This window comes from Nannospalax galili, unplaced genomic scaffold, assembly GCF_000622305.1.
Source record: "Nannospalax galili isolate Female #2095 unplaced genomic scaffold, S.galili_v1.0 scaffold154, whole genome shotgun sequence".
NCBI classification, from domain to species: domain Eukaryota; kingdom Metazoa; phylum Chordata; class Mammalia; order Rodentia; family Spalacidae; genus Nannospalax; species Nannospalax galili.
In genome coordinates, this window is record NW_008335281.1 from 523,691 (window position 1) to 544,143 (window position 20,453).

General features: G+C 39.4%; 1 protein-coding gene and 1 pseudogene across 1 annotated transcript in view; one reads left to right on the plus strand and one right to left on the minus strand.

The window, feature by feature from the left end:
• Positions 1 to 20,453, minus strand: part of Utrn (utrophin) — a gene marked incomplete in the record, with an annotated part of 557,450 nt that overhangs the window by 425,188 nt on the left and 111,809 nt on the right. The window contains 4 exon segments of the mRNA XM_029561956.1: positions 2,551 to 2,643; positions 2,969 to 3,046; positions 4,643 to 4,735; positions 14,905 to 14,966. Coding sequence (XP_029417816.1) covers positions 2,551 to 2,643; positions 2,969 to 3,046; positions 4,643 to 4,735; positions 14,905 to 14,966 — 326 coding nt within the window.
• LOC103731485 lies at positions 15,379 to 16,609 on the plus strand (annotated as a pseudogene).

Below are 20,453 nucleotides of genomic sequence, written 5' to 3' on the forward strand. Positions count from 1 at the left end.
GGTTGTTTTAGAGTAGTAAGGTTTAGAGATGATTTTACCTGGCTTCTACATGTCACTGTGTCGTGTCCTATGTCCTAAATACTTGCACCATGCTTAAATACATTGAGCATTTCTTTCATAGTTATGAAAAAGTGATGTTTAATACTTTTCATGTACAAGGACTTTTTCATATAAAGTAAATACATTTTATTGTCTATAAAAACGTGAACATGTTTGGCTGACTACAAAACCAAAGAATGGAAACTTTCCTGATAGCAAAAATAATTATACTCAAGAAGTAACATCTTGTTATCTCAAAATTATATACACACATAAGGGAGGTCTCAAAGAACAATGCTGGTACATCAGAAGAACCCACAAGTCAATTTAAGGGACCAGAAGTGGCCAAGCCTAAGACAACTGCAACATCTGAATAAATACCATTAGTAAAAGATAATAAACCTATATAAAAGTTCATGGTTGATGGGTGGATAGAAGGATGGATGAATGGATGATTGACTACACAGATGATAGATTAGATAGATAGATAGATAGATAGATAGATAGATAGATAGATAGATGGTAGAGAAGAAAGAATGACGGATGGATGGATAGAGATGATAGATAGATAGATGATAGATAGATGATAGATAGATAGATAGATAGATAGATAGATAGATGATACATACATATATACATACATACATACATACATAGATGATCAATTGACCAAGAAAACTTGTTATAAGTAGAAATCTAAGTAATAAATGTAGAGGAATAATAAAATTAAGAAATCACGTCGGGCGTGGTGGTGCACGCCTTTAATCCCAGCACTTGGGAGGCAGAGGCGGGCGGATCTCTGTGAGTTCAAGGCCAGCCTGGTCTACATAGAGAGCTCCAGAACAGCTGGGGCTACAGTGAGACCCTGTCTCAAAAAGACCAAAAAAAAAAAAACCCCACTATTTGCCAAGTATCTTAATGATTCAGGTAATAATTATGAATGGCTGCTAAGCTAATGAGTAAAGTTGGGCAAGTAACTGAATAATTATGCCATCACCAAGATGTCTCAACAAGACACTGTTAATAAAAAGGGTAGTCACTTTACAGCGAGAAACCTGGCAAACACCTAACCAAAGTAAATACGGCCAGAAAAAGAGGCAGTGGGCAGCACATGTCTCTGACACGGTGGCTAAGAAGAACTCAATGCCACATCTGCAAAATCTCTACTAAGTGAACAAGCTGAATCTAATCTGATGAGCAGAGTCAATGGCGTGGAGGGCACTGTACAAAATAATTTTCCAGTCTCCTCTAAAGATCCACACTTTGAAATGTAAAGAAAGACTCAGAAACTGTTCCGAATTTCAGAAGATGAAGGAGAGATAACTAACAAAACTCAGGATCTTGCTGAGATGGTTGTTTGGAGTTTCCCTCCCCACCCCACCCCCAACTCTCTTACCTACTCCCCTGCCCTTCCCAGGGATTGAATCTAGGACCTCATGCATGCTGGTCAAGCACTCTGCCACTGAGGGGTTTTTGGTTGGTTATGGGGTTTTGTTTTAGTCTTGGTTTGGTTTGGTTTGATTTGGTTTTGCTTTGCTTTTATCAGAATAGCTAACAAAAGTTCCATGAAATCTATAGATAACAAAACTGCATTATTTCAGTATCACTTTCCTGACTTCAATAACCTTGCATTGTTTTGATACTTAGTGCTTATAGTAATATAACAAATATTAAAATTATACATTTTATATTATTATATTAGTGGCATTGTAACTACCTTTCTTTCCAGTAAAAATGCTGTTTTCAGAAAAAATATAGGAAATGTATTTTGGCAAAGGAGAAAGCATACAAAAGTATTAGCAGAAAGAGAAAGCCTGAGCAAAAGAAACATGGGCAGCTGCCGACATTTGGGGAACCTGAAGGAAGGGCATCCAGAAATTCTTTAAACTGCTCTTGCAACCATTTCATAAGTCTGAAATTATGACACTTTCCCAAATTAAGCATAAGAAAAGAAATTTTCCCATGCCAAAAATCTAGAGCAAGTTGCCTAACTTTTTCACTGCAGAGTACATTAATTTGAACTGTCTGGTCCTATGGTAAATAAGCTGAAGTCCTGTCCCCAGCTTCACAAAATGAGGTCTTATTTGGAAATAGGGTCATTGCACACATACCTACTTATAGTGAGGTCACACTGAATAAGGGTAGGTCTTAAATACAGTAGAAATGGTATCCTTAAAAAACAAAGGGAAACCTGGACACAGACTCGGGGAGAACGTCATGAATACTGCAGCTATGATTCCAAAAACATAGTGCCATCCCCCAGAGTCTGCCAGCAGACCAGCAAAAGTTAGGAGAGAGACAAGGAACAGATTCTCTACCCAGAGCTCTCAGGAGGAATCAGCCTTCCTGGCACTTTGATCTTGGACTCGTATACTTCAGAATTGTGAGGTAACAAATGCCTATTCTTCAAACCAAGAAGTTTGTGGAACTTTGATCTGGCAGCTCTAGAAAATGAATAGAGAAGCAATACATACTGAAGGTCCATTGAAAGGAGATTAGAAATCTCCTCACCTGCCAGTGCAGAATGATGCTCCACAGTAAGCCCAAAGTCAGCTTGTGATTTCCATCTACAATGTCAGTGCCTCCGATATTCACCAAGTCCACCTGTCAGAAGGAAAAAATAACTGTCAGGACAATGACTTCAGATTTTTGATATAGCACATTTGCACAGCAGTATAAACGAGTGACAGAAATTTCATTTTAGGGAATTGGATCAATGCAAAACTCAAAACAGTATTATTTACACAGCAGATCAATGAGGGCATCAAAGATATGTGACCGTTCCTTCATTCACAGAGTAAGTTTAATACTTCCCCTAATAAAAACGTTTCCACGGATCAGTTAACACCAATGTACACAGTGAGCAGCCTGTTTCACAGTAAGACATCCATGGCAGAAGAAAACCACAAAAATCACCTTATGAGCTTACATTGTTCTGATGTAAAACCTGCAGCACTCGGTTGACGTTATTTAAGGCGTGCACCCTTGTAGAACCACGTTCCTTTGGCTGGAAAATAAAACACAAAAGCAAATAAAACCCCAGGTCTTTCCATATGCTGACAAACCCTGACATAGAAATGTACACAGGCCAGCCGGTCAGCATTCAGTGTCCCCGGAGCCAGGCACTCAGCCCACCAACCTAGACAGGATGCAAATTCTCCCATAATAGCATGTTCACCGTACTTTTACCACTCCTGCCTGTCCACTAGAATTTCTTAGGAAACTTCCAAACATAGTCATGGATGTGTCCTGCCCAAACCAAGACAGTGACTGAGGCCCAGGATATGATGTGGGTTTTGAATTTTTAAAACTGCCCTGGTGTTTCTAATAGGCAGACAAGTTTAAGAACTAATGCTCCAAGCAAAGCCTCTTCCATATAAACTGCACTGTAGGCAGAAAGTTGTAGGAGAAGTTGTGTCTACTTTATCCTGACCAGGTAAAGTCAAAAGCATAAGGAGGACTCAGAGGCAGTGTCCCAGGCTCTAGGTGGCATGAAAGTCCTGGCCTAAGACATGGTGAGCTAGGTAACTTCCTTCCACCTCACTGGCCTAGGAATCTCAACTACCATCCGAAGGTACCCAGCCTCCAGCGGGAAGGTGTAAGGAAGAACTCATCTTCAGGCAATCGTCTCTCTGAATTTACAGAAATTCTTCCTCCAGTGTAAAAGTCTGAACCCATAAGAGACATCTTCACAAACAGTTATTTCTAAGTGAGGAAAGAGAAACTGATATACAAAGTAACAGGTTTGGATTTGATGAAGAAAGAAACACAAAAGTGATACTGAGACCCTGAGTAGAAATATCTGGTATAGCTTAAAGCAACCATTTATTTATTAAGTCACATTTAAATGTAGTTGTCTCTACATTCTTGTTGTTCAAAACATTATCCCTTTTTATAAATACATTTTTTAAAAATGCCTAGACTGGGCAATAAATATTGTCAGAGAAATAAACATTTGAAACAATTTTTCTATTTGATGACAATAGAGCCTTCAAGAAAGTCTACATATTACTGTATCCAAGCATCAGTTAAAGCTCTTTTTAAATTTGCCATTTCAGGGGCTAGAAAGAGAGTTCAGCAGTTGAGAGCACTGGCTATTCTTCCAGAGGATCCAGGTTTGAGTCCCAGCACCTACATGGAGGCTAACAACTATCCCTAACTCCAGTTCCAAGGGATCCAACACCCTTTCCTGGCCTCTGCCAGTACTGCATGCATCATGCAGGCAAAACATTCACACACATAAAATAAAAATAATAAATATTTAAAGTTGTCATTTTCATTCCCCTTCACATTTCAGTACCCTTGGTGGGTCTTCAATCATCAGTAATGACTAGAGGCAATCCAATTATCCTCATTCTCAAATATATCCTCTCTTACAGGCTGAGGATATAGCTCAGTTGGTAGAGTGCTTGCCTAGCATGCCTGGGTTCCAGTGACAGCACTACATAAACCTGGTGTGGTGGCACACCTGTACTCTCAGGACTCAGGAGGTAGAGACAGAAAGGTCATATCAGTATCATCTTCAGCTACATAGTGAGTTTGGGGCCAGCCTGAGGGTCATTGGTACCCTGACTGAGAAAATTGTTCAAAGACAACCTCTCACCAATGGCATTCCTATGAGGCCTTCAAGAAGATCCAAGAGCTTCCTTCCATCTTTGAGGTCTGTGAACATATCATTGATGGGTGGTTTCCCACTCTACAATAAAGTAGAAGTAAATATGGGTTACTTCAGAATCAGAAATTTCATATGCTAGGGCCAGTGAAATGGCTCAGTGGGTAAAGGTACTTGTTGACGACCTGGATGACCTGAGTTTGATCCCCGGGACCCACATAGTGGAAGGAGAAAACAAACTCCCACAAGTCATCTGACCTGCTCAGGTATGCCATAGCATGGGTGTTCATACACACACACACACACACACACACATCATCATCATCATCACCATCATCATCATGTAATAAAAAATTAATAACATCATCATGTAACTAAAAAATGTAACAACATCACCATCATCATCATCATGTAATAAAAAATTAACAACATCATCATGTAATAAAAAAATGTAACAACAAAAAGAAATTCCATATGTTCTTAACATTTTAACTCATGGACCATACAACAGATAGGAGAATAGTGAAATGTTCTTAGATGATAATAGAAAGGACTATGCATAGATATGTTCTAAGAGAATTATACAAATGCATTATTTATATGTATCCTTTCTTCACAGTAATATTTTAAGGTGAATAGCATTAAAGCCCCCATTTTATAAGTGAGGAAACAGATATATAAGGGAGGCCTGACAAGGGAACACAGAACCAGGATCTGATCCTGCAAGAGCTGCATCTAAATTCATGTTCTCAGCACCTGAGCTAAGTAAAACTAAACCATGACATACAGGGAAGCAAGGTATTTAGTTTCCAGCATGGGACTATATTTTAAAACACAACTTCTCAGAGGACAACATAGCTGAAGACACTGAAATGAATCCAGACGTGTGTCTTCCCAGCATTCCACTGTAAAGCATGTGTGGTGTTTTTGTGTTCCAGGCTGTAAACATGAGAGACACTCTGGGAAACAGTTTGGAAATGTCAGAAGTCATCTTTTAATAAAAATAAAAACAGACTCATCCAGAATGTTAATCTCTTATTTCTCTTTTTAAGTCAGCGCAAAGACTTATTTGCAGAGACTTATCTGACAGAATACAGTTTAATAATTCAATCAGACAAATATTTGGTGAATACTTCCTTTGTGCTTCAGCTCTGCAGAAATACGAAGTTCAGGTCACCCTCTCCCCATTCAGAGGAGACCGTTTTCATTACCTCCCAATAAACACAAAATGATACAATTGAACAATCTTGAACTTAAGGGGGCAGATAACTTCTAAAGACATTTAACAACAGCATGAAGACAGAGGCTAGACCTGGAGTGACCAGTTCAGGCTAGCCCCAACTCTCATCCCTTTTCCACTCGTACTACCTTGCACAGTCTTAGCAGTTCTAACCCCACTGTTTTGACAAGAGGGACCAAGCGTGAATGCTATCCCCTGGGACATTACTACAACTAGAGTTAAAAATATCTGAGCAAAGAAGCAAACTCATACCAGGGGCCAGGCAGAAGGGGTATGAGGAGGGGTCTGCATACACGTGCTGATATACCTGAATGAAGCATGCCTGATGACTGTCATTCACACATGGAGAATCTGCAGATGCTCCAGGCTCTGTGCCAGCCCAGCATGGCCATGTGGGAAGGGAATTGAGGTTCCCTCTGCTGGCAGAACTTCCAGTTTACAAAAGCTGGAGATCTGAATTTGCTTGTGCATTCTCCTGACATTGTACTTGTAATTTCCTAGAACATCAGGTCTGGCAAATGAGTCTTTTGCACAGGCATCCCAAGTCATAGCTTGAATGATAAGCAATTGCACTATAGAACAGAACCAAATCCAAATGAAATAAAGGATCAGCGGACAATGAGTTGTTGGATGAATTTTGAACTCTGTGAATAAATAAAACACACACACATATATACACACACACACACGATTAAGAGGCCAAATATTTTGGTCCAGCATTAAGTATACCTGGTATCCTGACCCCAGGAAACACAGGAGCCCTCATTGGGAGGACAAGAGATTATCCTGAGCCTAAGGAGTATCTGTCCATCCTTCAAGGAGATGAATGCTCACTTCTTTTTCTCCCAGTTTACTGTATTTTTTTGTTAAATTGTGTCTAGACTTTGTAGTCTCCTGCCAACTGCCTCTGTACACCTAATCTGATATGCACATTCAAAAATAAATTGTTTTTCTAGTATTCTATACTGGTATCAGGGAAAATTTTCGCTGCCAGGAATTTTTTATAAATTTAATTTTTGTTATTATATATATACAGATATGTGTGGGCACACTAGCCAAGGTGTCCCCATGGAGGTCAGAGGACAACTTTGTGGTGTTGGTTATCTCTTTCTATTTTTACATGGGACCTAGGGACCAAGCTCAGGTGGCCAGTCTTGAGTAGCAAGTGCCTTTACTTGCTGAGCCATCTCACCTGCTCATGGCTGGCAAGAATTTTTTCAGTTTCCTGAACAGAAAGATAATGTTGCCTTCCTAGAAAGTCCAGTCCCCTCATGGCTGGTGGATAGCACAAGCATAGCAAGTAGAATGGTAAGCTTCCTGGAAGAGCTGCAGTGAAAATGGATCCAAAATCTTCTAACTCTTCTAACTTCTATTTTTGAGTGTTTTTAACTACTTGTATTTATGTGAATATATGTGCTTGCTGGTCTGTATGTGCATCATGTGCATGCAGGGCATGAGAAGGCCAGAAGAAGGCTCCCTATTCCCTGGAACTGGAGTTACAAGTGGTTCTATGCCAACCAATGCTGTTTGATGTTGTGCTGGGAACTGAACCCAGATCCTCTGCAAGAGCAACAAGTTCTCTTAACCACTGAGCCATCTCTCTAGCCCCAGAAAGAGCTTCTTTTCCTTCAGGTTGTGACCACCAGCACACTTTCCTTCATAGCTGAACACCAACTGCTGCTTAGGCCCATCTATCCACCCCATACCATCAGTGCCCATCCCTGACACTGTAGATAGTAAGGATACATGAGGTCAAGTGGAAAAGTACAAGGTAGGTGGCTATGGCCACCCCCTTTGCAAGTGAAGGGTAACAAGTCGTTTCTTTTTTTTTTTTTTTTTTTTTTTTTTTTTTTTTTTTTCAGTAGCCCCAGCTGTCCTGGAACTTACTATGTAGACCAGGCTGACCTCGAACTCACAGAGATCCGCCTGCTTCTGCCTCCCGAGTGCTGGGATTAAAGGTGTGCGCCACCATGCCCGGCTACAAGTCATTTCTTATCAGCAAATCAATCCCAAAACTGCTCATCAATTACAAACACTCAACAGACAATACACCAAATTTGTCTCACAATTTAAAATATCAATAGAAACTGACAAAATAATTTATAAAGTACTCAATCTATATAAACATAGCACATTAAGTAGTATTTAAATTATTTTAACTTTAACCAGATGGAATTCATTCTGTATTAATTTGAAAGAAAAAAATGTTTTAATCAAGGATCAAGATGACAAAGTAGGAAAAGACAAAGGTCACCAAGCACACGTGCATGCACACACACACACACACACACACACACACACACACACATACACGCACAAATAAAATGTAATTTAAAACCTTTCAAGAAATAAGTAAATACTGCCAAAACACCTGAAAGATAATATTCAAGAATATGGAATAAAGAGATATCAGTGAATCAATAAAATTGAAATTTCCTTTTAGGGAGTCACTTGAATAGGTACAACTCCTAAAATAATTAGTTGTGTTGCCATGAAATAAGTCAGCAAGAAACCCAATAGGCAATGGTTCAGTTCAAACATATTAGCAAAGACTTGTAGCTAAAAAACCAATATATAGGCAGATCTCTGCCTAAGAACATATATAGGCATATAATTTATAGGCTGTATACAGATCTATTTCCTTGAGTGAGTGATCTTCTTTAGTATATTCCTACATTGTTTTTTAGCAAAAGATGGTTTTTAGACCTATATCTGGTTTTTAGCAATAGATGGTTTAAACCTTTTTATCTTCACACAAGGAAGCTCAGAGTAGCCTTCACAACACTAATAGGATGAACCAACTACAAGTGGGAAAGGTGTTCCTAGCTGATTTTATCACACACTCATCACACACCTCCATCTGCATCTTCTCCCACTCCTAGTTTATGACTGCCATCTTTTTAAAATATTTTATTTGTTATTTTTTATTATTTTATGTATATGAGTGTATTGTCTGCATGCATGTAAGTGCACCCATGTTGTGCAATGCCCACGGAGATCAGATGAGAGGGTCGGATCCCCTGGAATTAGAGTTATGGATGGCTGACAGCCACCATGTGGGTGCTGGGAATAGAACCCAGGTCCTCTGCAAGAGCCACCAGTGTACTTAAGCGCTGAGCCATATCTCCAGCCCATTGTGACTATCAACTTTGAAAATTCAAAGAACAGAAAACAGAAAGACACTCATATCAAAGTCCTACTGTGTCCAAAGGGGATAACATCTGACTAGCTCCTCATATTGAAATCCTTGACAAATGCTTCACAGATGCCTCTCCTGTTCAGTCAATTTAAATTTCAAGTCTGGAATTGTAACTTATGGAAACTGGCTCATTTTTATCTTAAAAAGAGAGAGAAAAGCAGAAACTTGCATAAACTGAAGTTCTGCATTTTAAAGTTTGCATATTCGTTCCCTAACCTTTGTTAAACCTCCTCTGAGAATTGCTTCACCAAACAGATAAAAGAGCTTCTGCAATTTGTAGGTTCAGAGCTCTGCCAGATGAGCAGCTCTGAAAGTGGGCCAAAGAAGATGCAGGCTCAAAGTCAGGACAGATTTTCCAATACCAAAGCAGTGAGGCCTTCGTGCCTCCCTTGGGAGACACATCATACAAATCAGAGGCTCTGAAAACTAGAGGGTAGGAAACACTGCATCTTACACGTTATGCAATAGTATAAAGTGGGCTTATTTCTGTTTGGAAATGTCTATGCAGCAGAGAACAGGGGTTTTACAAGTTAGTGGTACATCCTGGGTTTTAATTAACATTCCTAAACAATTACAATCTACGATTCCCATCAATGTACCAATACTGCTTGACAATATAAGGCAGAAAATAATAACCAAGGATGTTTTATGGGTAAAAGAATCAAAACAAATTACTTTCAAAAGTGGCTCATGATTTGCCTGAGGTTATAAATAAATGAGCAGTATACCCAAGAAAGTGTTTCTTACTTCTTAGTTTTGTCAAGTAATCACTTTCTCCTGAGTTCTTTACCTTTTCAAAATCTCAGAACCATGCCTTACTCTACCCTGTGTTACCTTTCACAATACTCAAACTCTCTAAAGCATTGTGAACTCAGTAACATACTAGCAAAGACTTGTAGCTGAAACACAGATATATAGGCAGATCTCTGCCTATGAAGATATACAGACACATAATTTACAGGTTATATGCAGATCTATATCTTCTAGTGAGTGACTTATTATTATAATTATAATCATTATTTTAATGTGCATTATTTAATGTGTATTATTTAATGTGCCTGCAGAGGTCAGAAGAGGGTATCAGATTCCCTGGAACTGGAGTTACAGACGGCTCTTAATCACCATGTGGGTGCTGGAAATTGAACCTGGGTCCTCTGCAAAAGCAACTAGTGCTCTTAACCATGGAGCCATCTCTCCAGCTCCTGTAGTGAGTGATTTTTAACTACCATATATTCAGACATAGCTTTTAGCAAAAGATGGGTTTAGACCTATATCATTCAACATTATCAAGTCTTTTTCCTTTATCTTTTATTAAGGAAACAACTTTTAACAAGTTTTAAGTTTGAAATCTCAGACTTTTTCACTGTGAATTTAGTAGGTGGGCTCTGGTGAAGAATTCTACGGAATAAAAAGTGAATGACATGCATAAGCTCCAGGCGGCTATTTAATAATTGTTCTAGCCTAGTTTTCAGGAATTAAACAGAGAAAGCTGGCATAACTGGGCTTTTTAACAATGATTTATTTATTGTTATTTAATGTGTGAGTGTTTGCCCACGTGTATGTATGTATGTATACCATATACGTGCCTAGTGCCCATAGATCCCCTGGACCTAGAGTTACAGGTGGTTGTGACCATCACAAGAGTGCTGCGAGCTGAGCCCAGGTCCCCTGCAAGAGCAACAAGTGCTTCTAACTGCTAAGCCATCTCTCCAGCTCCTAAGTTTTATTTTTTGTAAGTAAATACAGTAAAAGTCTTAACTCACTGTATCTCTTTTCATGAACTAACAGAACCTACAGTGTTTTGCACTCAAATCTAAACTTAACTCCTTTCTATGCAATTGTCTCGAGGTGATTTCTATACGTATGATGTTAGACATGGTAATACATGTCCGTGCCACTGTGTCCCCACAAGATGTTATAATCAATTTGAAGGAGAATTCAAAGACCCATAGTTTTACATGCAGAAAAAAATAAATTACAGGGCTAGAGAGATGGTTCTGCAGTTAAAAGTGCTTGCTGCTCTTCCAGAGGCCCAAAGTTTAGTTTCCAGCACCCACATCTAGTGGTTCACAACTGCCTGTAACCCAAGCTCCAGGGAATCCCATGCCCCATTCTGGCCTCCACAGGCACCTCCATGTGTGGCATATAAACAGACACAGACACAGACACAGACACACACACACACACACACACACACACACAAACACACACACACACACACACACACATACACACATAAATTTTAAAAAGGCAAAAGGAAATTGAAATCTATTTGGAAAGATGCATTAAGTGGCCTATGGGGCAATAATCAATTTTTCCCCAACTAATTTGCATCTTTATGGATAAGAGCAATTTGTATTAACTATTTTCTACCATTTATAGAATTGTAAAGTAACTTAAAAATAACAAAAGGTAGGGCTGAGGATGTAGCTAGGTTGGTAGGCTGCCTACCTAGCATACATGAAGCTTTGGGTCCCACCTCAGCACCTCAGAAACTGGATGTGGTAGCAAAGAATCAAAAGTTCAAGGTCACCCTCAGCTAAATAGCAAGTTTGAGGCCAGCCTGAGATACATGAGACCCTGTCTCAAAATAAATGAATAACTAACTAATAAATTCAGGTATTAAATTAAGAATTAATAAAAGGTAGAGATAATCCACATGTCTGAGCCAAACAGGAAGGTGTGAGTAAAGTTGGAGGGTAGACACTTTTCAATATGTGTAGATGTTAGGATGAACAAGATGGTGTTTGACTGACACTCTGGATGGGGAAGAGACCAGAAATGAAATGTCTGGCAAGACGTCTGTTTTAAAACAAATTCCTTAAAAAAAATTCTTTTCTAATTCCTAGGGCTGGAGAGATTATTGAGCAGTTAACAGCACTGGCTGCTCTTGCAGAGGACCTGGGTTCAATTCCCAGGACCCACACGGCAGCTAACAACCGTCCATAATTCCAGTTCCAGGGGATCCAATGCCCTCTTCTGCCTCCACAAGCATTAACACAACATGGGTGCACTTACATACATACAGGCATTATACTCATACACATAAATAAAAAAAATAATGAATAAAATATTTTTTAAATTCCTAAATGGCAAAAACGTCGTGTCTACTTGGGTTCTTCAGCACAGGGCCACATACTGAAGGGAGCCAGATGATCCATAAAATACCTATATTTTAAAGTTCAGCAAAATACACTAGACATTATATTGTAAGCCTTTAATCCCAGCCCTCCAAAGACAGAGGCAGGCAGATCTCTATGAGATCAAGGGCGGTCTGGTCTACACAGTGAGTTTTAGGCAGGCTGGGACTAGGGAGACCCTATCAAAACAAAACAAAACAAAACAAGTTCAGCAAAAATATGCCAAAGGACCTGGATAAAAAGGAAAATAAAATTGAAACAAAATTCATTTTCTTCAACGGGACTCTGTATTTGTGTGTGTATGAGAGGGAGGTGGAGGGGGCTAGCCCCAGGAATATCCAATGAGGCCAAACAAGAATGTAATCTTTCCCAGCCCAGTTAAGAGTTAAGCTGCCTGGGAATCCATGGAAATTTCTTACTGTGCTATACCCTCTCCTACCCCCTGTAGAGTGAAGACAGTAGACAGGAGGGAAAGAAAACTTGGGTAAAGTTCCTGTACCTCCCAGGAATTCTCCCTCATTCTAGTCACATCCTCATAATTTCTTAGATAAATTCCCTGTAGGCTTTGATGTCTTACTAAAAGCAAATTTTTCTGGCAGGAAAAATTTCCAAGGTCATCCCACTCTTGATCCATTTTCTCCAAACAAAACAAGGTTTATAGCCTCTGTGTACGATTACATAACTAGGACATTAAATAACATGCTAAAAACTGCCAAGTCCTTTCTACTCCCTTGGCAAGACTTATAAGCATCCTAGGACCAATAAATGGGATTAAACCCCACTTTGCCATTATAAAATAATACAAACAATAGCATGGTTCCACTGGGTACAGAGATTTCTGCACCATGTTATAAATGCACATATTTAAGTAACTGCATTTAATAAACTATAGGTAACTACTAGATTGTGTGTTATTTGGGTTTCTGAAGCTGTCAGTTACAACATCAACACTAAAAAATTCCATTACTCTTTCTCAACTGTCTTCTCTACTGTCCTACACATAGTCTTCTGTTTCACTGATCAGTCTCCTCTTCATTCTCAACAGCAGGTAGAAAAGCAGTTCACCCAGTTTCAAATGTTGCCTCAACCCAGCTCTACCAAGACTATGACACTCTGAAAATAAACTACACCTGCCATACTTGTTCTGTCATAGAACATGATTATATTATCCTTAATAATAAGCAAGCTGGAAAACCCACCCACACTTGTTCTTAGGAGGCCACTGGGAAGAAACACCTCCTGCCTGTAGACTCTGGGTCACTAAGACTGTTACAAGAAATATGTCACATGCAGTACAAAATGGACAATACCAGCAAATTCAATTCACTGTAGGTTACTTGCAACTACAGAATAAAATAATTTAAAATTTATCAAAACACCTACCTACACTTTAGAATAATCCGATAAAGTCACCAGTTAGGAAGCACCTCTATTCTGTTACTTAGTTATTTTGTGTCTATGTGGGGGCTGCACAGGTGGAGGTCAGAAGACAACATTGTGGAGTTAATTCTCTTCTTCCATCCTGAGTCCCAGGGATTGAACTCAGGTCATCAGGCTTGGCAGTAAGGGCCTTACACACAAAGTCATCTTACTGGTCCCCTATTACCTACTTCTTAACTCCTCTGTCAAAGTTCATTTTAACATTTCTTACATTCTCAGAGACAAGATTAAAATATCCTTCAACAAAAAGTTGTAAAACTTAAGAAACACTGCAATCAAGGAATCAACTATAAATATCAGGCTCTGGAGTTGTTTGGTTTTGTTTTGGTTTTGTTTTGTTTTGTTTTGTTTTGTTTTGTTTTGTTTTGTTTTGTTTTGTTTTTAGGGAGAGGAAAAGCTCTTCCAAGAGATATCAGAAGATACAATAAAGAAAAAGGTTTCTGTGAAAATCTGAAGCTGAGGAAATACTCCCTCCCCTATTCCCTTCTTGTTTTGTTTTGTTTTGTTTTGTTTTGTTTTGTTTTGTTTTGTTTTGTTTTGTTTTGTTTTGTTTTGTTTTGTTTTGTTTTGTTTTGTTTTGTTTTGTTTTGTTTTGTTTTGTTTTGTTTTGTTTTGTTTTGTTTTGTTTTGTTTTTAGGGATTTAGGTCTCACTATGCTACCCAGGCTGACCTTAAAATCCTGGGTTCAAGTGATCCTCCTGCCTCAGTCTCCCAAGTAACACATGCCACTGCACCTGACTTATAGGCTGTGGAGCAACTTTTAAATTGTGCTGCTACTTAAGGTAACCTTAAACTGGATTCATTTTTCCCTCAAAGAAGCATTGGTGTTTATTTTCCTAGCCTTCACAACTTTCTTAAAAAGTAAATTTTGAAAGATAAATTTTGTCCCCATCTTAGACTTGGTGGACAAAAATCCTTCCTTCTATAACCAATGGATAATCACATTTGAAATCAGTCTGAAAAGGACACCAATCCCGCACTTCGCCATGCTCCAAGCCCTAAAAAGCAATAGTGAGCATAGTGCTGATACGTTCCAAGTGGTCTGAGGGAAAATGAGGAGGAATAACACATATTAGCCATATCCATTAGAATGAAAAAGCCCTAACATTGTTGCAGAAAGGCTGCCTGAGTTTTCAATGGTTTTAATTAGGCAAAATGAACTAGTCATCTTCTTTAGCTAAGTGGGCACAAATCAGAGGGACACCACCATAAACATCTTGCAAGTCTCACTTACCTTTGAAAATCGAGCATTTATCCATTTGGTAAAGGTTTTCTTCTGAACATCATTGTGCTCATCTGTAGGGGGGAAGAGAAAGGGGGACAGTGAGTGATTGCATTGGTAGTAAGTACACTAAATAAAACCATCTCCATCCTAGGAGCTTAAAATAGACCTATCATACAGCTCATGAGGCAAAATGATGCACAGCTAATAATGAATTCATGGATGGGGCCAACCAATGCCTATCACAGATCGAGGCTCCTCATCTCGCCCAAGAGGCCTAGCTGTCCCCACTAAACCCAGATGGATCACAATCAGCTATGAAATCCAGGATTGTGGGGTAGAATCAGGATCTGACTTTACAAATATGGTGTGTAATATTTTTTGTTGCATTTTAGGTAAAATTTCACACATGATAACAATGTTAACATGAGTGATGGTTAGTTTTAATTGTCAACACAATCTAGAATCACCTGGAACAGAGTCTCAATGAGGGACTGTCTAGATCAGTTTGGCAGGTAGGCATGTCTGTGGGGGACTGTCTTGATTGGGTAACTGAGGTGGGAAGACCCACACATGGTATCACTGTGGATGGCATCACTCCCTGGCTTTGGATCCTGAGCTGTATAAGATGGAGAAGGTCAGCTAAGCAGCAGTCCTAGAGGCATTTAGACTCTCGACTGTCAATGTGAATAACTGCTTCAAGCTTCAAGTTCCTGTCTGTCCCACAGTGATGGACTGTATAACTTGGAATTGTAAGCCAAATAAACTCTTTCTCCCTTAAAGTTGCTTTTCCCAGAATATTTTATCATAGCCAGAGGTTAATGAAACTAGAACAAGATCTTCCAAAAAAAAAAGTTATTCAATAAAAACTGAAGACTTCATAACTACCTCCCTTTTCATACAAGTCTTACACCTTCCAGAACATAAGAGGAATATAAAGTTCCTAGCCAGTTCTCTAACCCACTTTCTTACATTAAAAAAACTTTTAGCTGGGTGTGGTAGTATACACCTTTAAGCCCTGGAAGCAGAGGCAGGTGGATCTCTGTGAGTTCAAGGCCAGCCTGGTCTACAAAGTGAGTTCCAGACCAGCTCAGGCTACAGGGAGACCCTGTCTCAAAAAGACAAAAAAAAAAATTTTTTTTTAAGATTTACATGAGTGGCCCCAGTCACTGAGCCACCACCAAGGACTGAGCTGCCTCCTCCTCGAGCCCCCTTGCTTCCTGGCTCCATTCCCCTCCCTGCCCCCCATCTCCCATCCCCCTCTTATCCTACAGAGATGGAGGCAATGGAATTGTATATCATATATCCACAATCCAGAACCTCCACTCTTTCAACCACTTTGCTGATGCAAGTAAGGGTAATGACCTGCTTCCTGCTGGCACTGAGGATTGTATCTGTATAAGAATTCAACAGAGAAATGGCAGGAAGACCCTTACTACTGTCCAAGGGATCAATGATGATTACAATAAAAAGAAACGAGTAAAGACGTTTAAGAAGAAATTTTCCTGCAATGGTATTGTAATAAAGCATCCAGAATATGGAGAAGTAATTCAGCTACAGGGTGATGAGCAAAAACATGTCAGTTCCTGATAGAGATTGGACTGGCTAGAGATGATCAGCTGAAGGTTCATGGGTTTTAAGTGCTTGTGGCTCTCTGAAGCTTAAGTGAGGATTTCCTTACAACAAGTAGAATTTCCCTTCTGTCCCTTGTCACAAGTTTAAAAACCTTGTATAATGTAATCCTTTGGGGTCTGCTTTTAACTTGGACTAGTGTAACTCCTTTATGCAATAAGCTGAAAAGAGCCATGTGAAAAAAACATTTACATGAGTCATAGTAATTTTAGTCTATATAAATATTTTTCAATACTTTTTCTTTTTAATTATGTGAATATGTGTGGGGAGGGGACGATGACAACAGGGAACTGTGTGTATATGAGCATAGGTGCAGAGACCAGAAGAGGTCATCAGATGCCCTGGAGCTGGAGTTACAGGTGGCTACTGTGCTACCTGACAGATGGATGCTGGACAGAACTTGAGACCTGTACAAGAGCCTTATGTGTTCTTAACTAAGCCATCCCTCTAGCCCCCTACACAAACATTTTTACAAGTAGAGAAATCAGAGGGACCTTAAAAATATTATAAACTTCAGTTTTTATTGCAAATTCATTGTTGAAGCAGCAACAAATTTTAAAAAGCTAAAGGCCCCTAAACGTCTTCAAAATGAACAGAATAACTGACTTGGACGTAGGAGATGATGTGGCACACAACAAAAAAGCAAAGTGCCTTTGAACCAAATAGACAACATTCCAGTTTACTCATTATATGACCTTGAAGATTTCATGCTGCCTAGCTCCACAGTTCTAGTCTGTAAAACACAGGTAAGAGTTAACTACATTGTAAAGGTACTGATGGTGATAAATGAAAACTTCTCAACCAATATCTGGTATTTAGCTCATTGTTGTCATAATGACGTTATCAGTGTAAACCATAACGTCAGGAAATAACAGACTATTTTTATCGCTTTCAATTATATCCTCTTCAACCTTTCTCCAACTTTCTACTAAAACTAGCAAAAAAGTCATGATTGGCTCAATGCCTACTAAGAAGTATGTTAACTATCTCTCAGTAGTTTGAAAAGCTGTCTATATTTAGAACACTACAGAAAGCTGTGGGTCCATCTGCATGCCTGATCCACTACATCCACACAGCCAGGCCGTATCCACCCTAGAGGAAAAAAGTAGCGAGGAGGCTGGTGTGTTATGCCGGGCATGCACCAGATGCAGAGAAGGCCTTTCCTACTAAGCTCTAAGGGGATCATGAGATATGATTCATCGAGTGCTATTGTTGGGGTATAGAAGGCAGCCCTGTAGGACCTTATCCTAAAGGCTTGGTTCCTAGATCAGCAGCACTGGGAGAAGTGGACCTCCAGCTGGTGGAACATTGTTGTAGATGCTTAAGTCATTAGGGGGCATGCCCTCAAAGGGGATCTCAGGACCCTCTGTGTCTTTCTCCTCTTCTTCCTCCCTTGGCTTCCTAGCCATGAAGTAAGTCATTTGCCTCTACCCCAAATTCCTTGCTAGTATCATCTGGTATGTAAACTAGAGGTCCAAAGCTACAGGCCTACTCAGTCATAGACTAGAATCTTCAGAACTGTGGGCCTGCATAAACTTTTTCTCTTATAAGTTAACAAACTCAGGTATTTGGTTAAAATATCAGAAAGCTGATGAATACATCAAATTTATGATAACTTTGTGCTTTGGTAGCTTATGGAAGGAGACTTTATAATTAAAAAGGTATTCCCGTGCTAAATATTGCCACAGCTTCAGGAAAGTGCAAGTTTACAAATCCATAAAGGAAATCAGAGACCCCAAGACACAAAGGGAACAACTGTATAAAAATAAAAGACACTGCTTTCTAAGAAACCTCTTGATGTTAATGGTACTGAAAGGTGACCTTCATCCCAGAAAAGTCAATGAAGACAGCCATCAGTCCCTGTTTCAGCATGATACATTAGCTGATCAATGACACACACTCATTACCCAAGGAGCCTTGCTTACACACAGAATGTCCTGGCCTTTACCACTAAACTCCAGAAGGACAAGGCTAAGATTATAGCCAGCACACAATGCTACACACATGTCACACCTACCTCCAGCAGGCACTACACCAGCCTTGCCAAAGGAATTTAATTTTAAGTATCTGTGTTCAAGGCACTTAGAAAACTTAATTACTTGTTCCATTACCTTAAAGGGGGTTTATTTTTGTAAATTTTGTTGTATCCACTATTTTTTAATCCTCTAAATAAGAAATAGAAAGTTTATAAATAAATATTGAGCTCTCATATTTATAATATTTGCACAATTTAAGAATTCTTGACCATAAAAATGGGGAAACTGCTAAGAGAAATATCACTACATTTTATTTAACGTATTTTCCAAGTATTTAATCTTATTTCAAGAACATATTAAGTCTAGAGATGTAGCTCAGAGGTAGTACACATGCACAGCCAAGGGCCTGGTTCCAATCCCCAGGATGGGGATGGGGAGGAGATCAAGCCTCTAATACTAAGCAGATTTATCTCTCTACATTGGACGAAGAAACTCATCACTTACAGAATGAAGCAAATTTAAAGAGTCCCATGTGTAGCGAGATGTTTATGAAAATAAAGCAACTTCTAAAACAGCCTGTAATTTTTTAGTTAAATCAACATCCGAATGAGTTCAGCAACTGATATAAAATGAAGTATTTTCCCATAAAAGATAACATCAAATGTTCAAAAGTACTCCAAAATTTATGAACATAGTTCTATATGTATTTTCTTTTTTAATGTAATATTTTAATTAATTCTTCAAGAATTTCATATATGGCACGCTGTGGCTGTAGAAGAGTAATAGAAAAGTGGTAGAAAACCTCTTGGTGCCCAGGAATGGGAAAGGTCCAACACCAGCGCCTGGGCACCCAGGACCACATGCAGAGACCCAAGACCTTACCTCACCATCAAGGGAGGTGAGAAGTCCATTCTTGAGAATCAGTCCTCCCAAGACTAGAAGATGCAAATGACAGAACCGTCCCCTGTCCCATCATAAGTCTATCAAAGCCACTGCAATGTAGAACTTGGGGACTCAGCCCTCTCCTCTCCTATTCTCGCTTCTTTTTCCGCAGTATCTACAGACAGACATTCAGTAAAAGAACATGAAATAGCATGTGGCTTTTCAATTATTAGATAAAAATGCAAAGAATGTGGAACATGGGTTGGAAGGAGGACTGGGGTTAAGAATACCAACTGCTCTAGCAGAGGACCTAAGTTCAATTATCAGCTCACAACCACCCATAACTCCCATTCCATAGGGATCTGATGCCTCTGGCCTCCAAAGGTACCTGCATTCACACACATACATACAGACACACATACACACATAATTAAAAATTAAATAAAATATTTAAAAAGGACGTGGAACAAGTACTAATACAGTAACTGCCCTCCACATCACAATTTTCAAAATAATCCTGGCTCAGATGAAGATCAGGGCAGTGAAAAGAGACCAGCAAAGAGCAAAAAAAAAACCTCGTCCTACTATTCTTGTCAATCATCTTCCTAAAATGTACACAGGACTTGAGGAGTCTCACTGAGGATGAAGTCAGGGGTAGCATGCTTGCCTAACATGCATGAGGCTCCAAGATCAACCCCCAGTTATTGCAGATCCATGGGACGATCGCTGGCGTACTGGAGTAATAAGAAAGTTCTACTCAGGTGCATTCGCTAGGTACCCTACAGCTGACTTTCATATCTCTCGACAGCTTGTACCTGCAGCTAAGTCTGTGCTAACTCATCATAATATTATTCTACAGGAAAGACAAACAGAGGACCAGATAAGATCAACTATGTACTGGAGCAAATACATTCAATATGTTGCTAACTTTCTTCCCTTCACCACCCACCCTAAAGCCTCTAACGGCTTCTTTTGTGCATCCAGCAATAGACCTTTACTGACAGCAGTACCAGTTAATACCACCCTTCTTTACCCAGAAACAAAAAAAGATTTCACTGACTCTCATCTGAT